Below are 3105 nucleotides of genomic sequence, written 5' to 3' on the forward strand. Positions count from 1 at the left end.
TCAAGTAGCTCATGAAGGCTCAACTGGTCAAAAAATTGACCACAAATCAAGTAGAAGCAGCCCTTTGGCTGTAGAAGCATTCTCGCAATTTTGAAAACTATCTTGCATGTGAAGTGTTGGATATCCTTGAGTATTTCAACATGGCGCTCCAAAGTGGTATGATGGCATATTGCTCTATTAGGTTACCTCTTGGAGGGGTCATCGCCAGATAGTTTAGCCATTGAGGGTTTTCTTTAGTGATGCGTTGGTAGTCCTCCCATGTGCATCTTTGTTCGATTGGGCAGAAGGCTGGATCTATCCTTAGCTCCCTCGGTGCTCTTTTGTACCATACCTTATAAAAAATGCAATTTTTGAACCAAAATATTCTCCACTTGGGTTGAGTTTTACTAAAGGCACTTGAGTTGAATGCTTCATCTTGAGTGTCTTCATATCCTCCCACTTGGCTAAGGTCATTTGAGATTAAGTTGTCTTGTTTGTATAGCTCTCTTTCTCTCTAGAATAAGGAGTAGGGAAGAGTAGACATGATGTAGTCTAAGAGATCCTATGATGTCAAGTAAGTATGACATACCAGTTTGTAGACCTCTTCCTCCCACTTTGCATTCCTTATAGCATATAAACTTCATACCATTCGATGGAGTTGATAAGTCCTTACTAGGGACTCAAAAAACTCTCCTTCCCTTTCACGTGGTGGGGAATGAGGGCGAGGTTGTGTCTACTCCATGTTGTTGAATCGTTGCTCCTGTTGTGCACACTTTGCACCTAAATTGGCTACTTCACCTTTGGGATCCATTACTGAGGATGTAGAGGTAGTTGGAGATGCAGATGTCCGTCTTGTGATGAGATCACGAGAGTACTTTTTTGAGGCATGTAACTTGGCTTTGTAGAACTCAAGGATTTATTTGGTGCTTTTTTGTATCCTCCATATCCTTTTTGAGGCCCTCATAGGCATCTTCCTATGTCTTGATCCTCTCTTTAAGCTGATTAATCTTGATTCGGGAAGCTTCCACTTGGTCTTTAAGCTCCAAATTGGCGATTGCAAGAGATTTAGCTTCTATTGTGAACTTCTCTTGGTCCTTCTTTATGACTTCCTTCTCTACTTCTTTAGCTTGAACCTCTTGGAGATACTTCTTCACATCCTATCTTCGTTTTTGTAGCAATGAGGTGAGGAGATTGGAGATGGTGGCTCCAATAGCATACATGCCATCCTCTTGTGTAACCACCTGTGGTTGTTTTGTGCTCTTTCCAGTGGCTTGGTCACTTGGTTTGGAAATTTCAAGTCTTTCTATAGGTTGTGGTTGTGGCTCTGGCTCTAGGCTATGAGATGGGGATTTCTAGAAGAGGGACATCTTTGGGATAATCCTCTTGTATCTCCCCTCCCCCCCCACCTAGTTCTTCTTGTATTGTAGGCAACAATCTCACTCTAGGGGTGGGAATTAGCTGTCTTACCTCAGAGATAGGAACGACTAGCTGTGATGATAGTGCAATGGACTCTACTTAAAATCCCGAGTCCCCAACCCAACAAGTGGAAAGAATCCAAAAAAGCAGTTCGTCCCACCACGTCTACTTTAAGTATGCCCTGCTTATAATTGAGTTGTGGGCCTTGGCAAGGCACTAGTCGTCGATAATGGAGGATCTTAGAAAGTACTTGCAAGAAAACGATTGCAGAGAGAGTGGAATGTGGCATGTCGACTGTAATCAGACCCCATAGACCAGGACGTGGGACACTTTTGCAAGAAGCAGGAGAAACCGGAGCAGCTAGAAGAGGTTTAGAGGGTGTCTACTGTTTCAACTGCTATGGTCTATGTGATTGTCCTCACTAGTCCTGAGCTCAAAGAGTACAAATGCTAAAGGGTGTTGTCCACGTGCTAGTGGGCACAGTGCAATATGCCGGAACACTTATAATAGTACATACGTGCAGGAGTATTTGAGTATCCCCAAGAACACGTAACACGTAGGTGTGAGTGTGTGCCTGTTACTCTCTCTCTCTCTCTCTCTCTCTCTCTCTCTCGCTGTCTCTCTGTCTATATATACATTATACAACGGGTTGTGCGTGTGTCTCATCACCCCCAACAATGATGCAGTGGATTTTCGTAAGGATTTGAATATATAGCGTTAATATTAGTGTTTGTAATTAAACGTTCGCAATGTAATTATGATGGATTGTGTACTTAGATACAGGCTGTTCTGATGGTGGGGGTCATGAGCGGAACTAGCAGCGGGATGAGCTGGCGTGCTGCTGATCAAATGGGAGTGCGGGAGTACTGGAAGGAGGCCTTTCCAGGAGTTGAGGTGCCAGCTACATTGACAAGCAAGCTTTCCGCGCTCACAGCATCGGAAGTGCACGACTTCTCAAAGCAAATAAGGGACGGGATCACAGTCGGGGCCGCCTCCAATAGCTTGTGCAAGACTGCGGGGCTAGTGTGCGGCAACGACGCTGATCTGGTGAGTCCGGACGTTGCGGGCCACCAGAGCTACGCGCGGACGGAGGTGAGTGCCGAGCTCTTCAACAAGATGTCCCACGATCCCACCCTTTCTGATTTCTTCCGTGAGAAAACCCTCGTCAGAGGCTCAACCATTCGCTTACCTCGCCTCAACGTTCCCGAGCAGCCGCCCAGGAAGTTCCTTCCACGTGAGCTCCACCCAAAGCTTCCTCCTTAGCCACGACACCTTGCCCGCCCTGCTCACTACCTTCGTCGTCCCACGCGGGTCCGCCCTCGATCTACAGGTCCACACCACCATGTTCCGCTGCCTAGCGCCGCCCATGCAAGGGGAATCCAAGAAGTGTGTGTCATCCATGGAGGAGTTGACGGATTTTGCCCGGTCAACATTCGGCGATCAGCATTCCATGATGAGTGTCGTCCCGCCGCAGGATGAAACCGGTTCATTGCAGACCGGCAAGCTCCTAGACGTGTCTCTCCTTGCGGCCAACACACCCATCCTCACTTGCCACGATAGTATGTATCCTTTCCAAGTGTACTACTGCCACGCAATCGACGACACCAAGCTCTACAAGCTCACCATTCAGCTGCTCAACGGTCACGTCATCCAAAAAGTGGCTACCTGCCACATGGACACTAGTCAGTGGCCCGCACTACATCCAGCATT

The 3105-nt window shown here is 47.2% G+C and overlaps 1 protein-coding gene across 1 annotated transcript; it reads left to right on the forward strand.

The window, feature by feature from the left end:
- Positions 1 to 1802: 1802 nt before the first annotated feature.
- Positions 1803 to 2788, forward strand: LOC148014770 (uncharacterized). Its single transcript, XM_087667292.1, has 2 exons — positions 1803 to 2090; positions 2173 to 2788. The coding sequence occupies exons 1-2, from the start codon at positions 2073 to 2075 to the stop codon at positions 2656 to 2658; spliced, it is 504 nt and encodes a 167-aa protein (XP_087523418.1). The 5' UTR covers positions 1803 to 2072; the 3' UTR covers positions 2659 to 2788.
- The last annotated feature ends 317 nt before the right edge of the window (positions 2789 to 3105 follow it).

The sequence above is a fragment of the Lygodium microphyllum genome, chromosome 25, assembly GCF_053477565.2.
Source record: "Lygodium microphyllum isolate KBCC chromosome 25, Lygodium_microphyllum_v1.1.10, whole genome shotgun sequence".
Classification (NCBI taxonomy): Eukaryota; Viridiplantae; Streptophyta; class Polypodiopsida; order Schizaeales; family Lygodiaceae; genus Lygodium; species Lygodium microphyllum.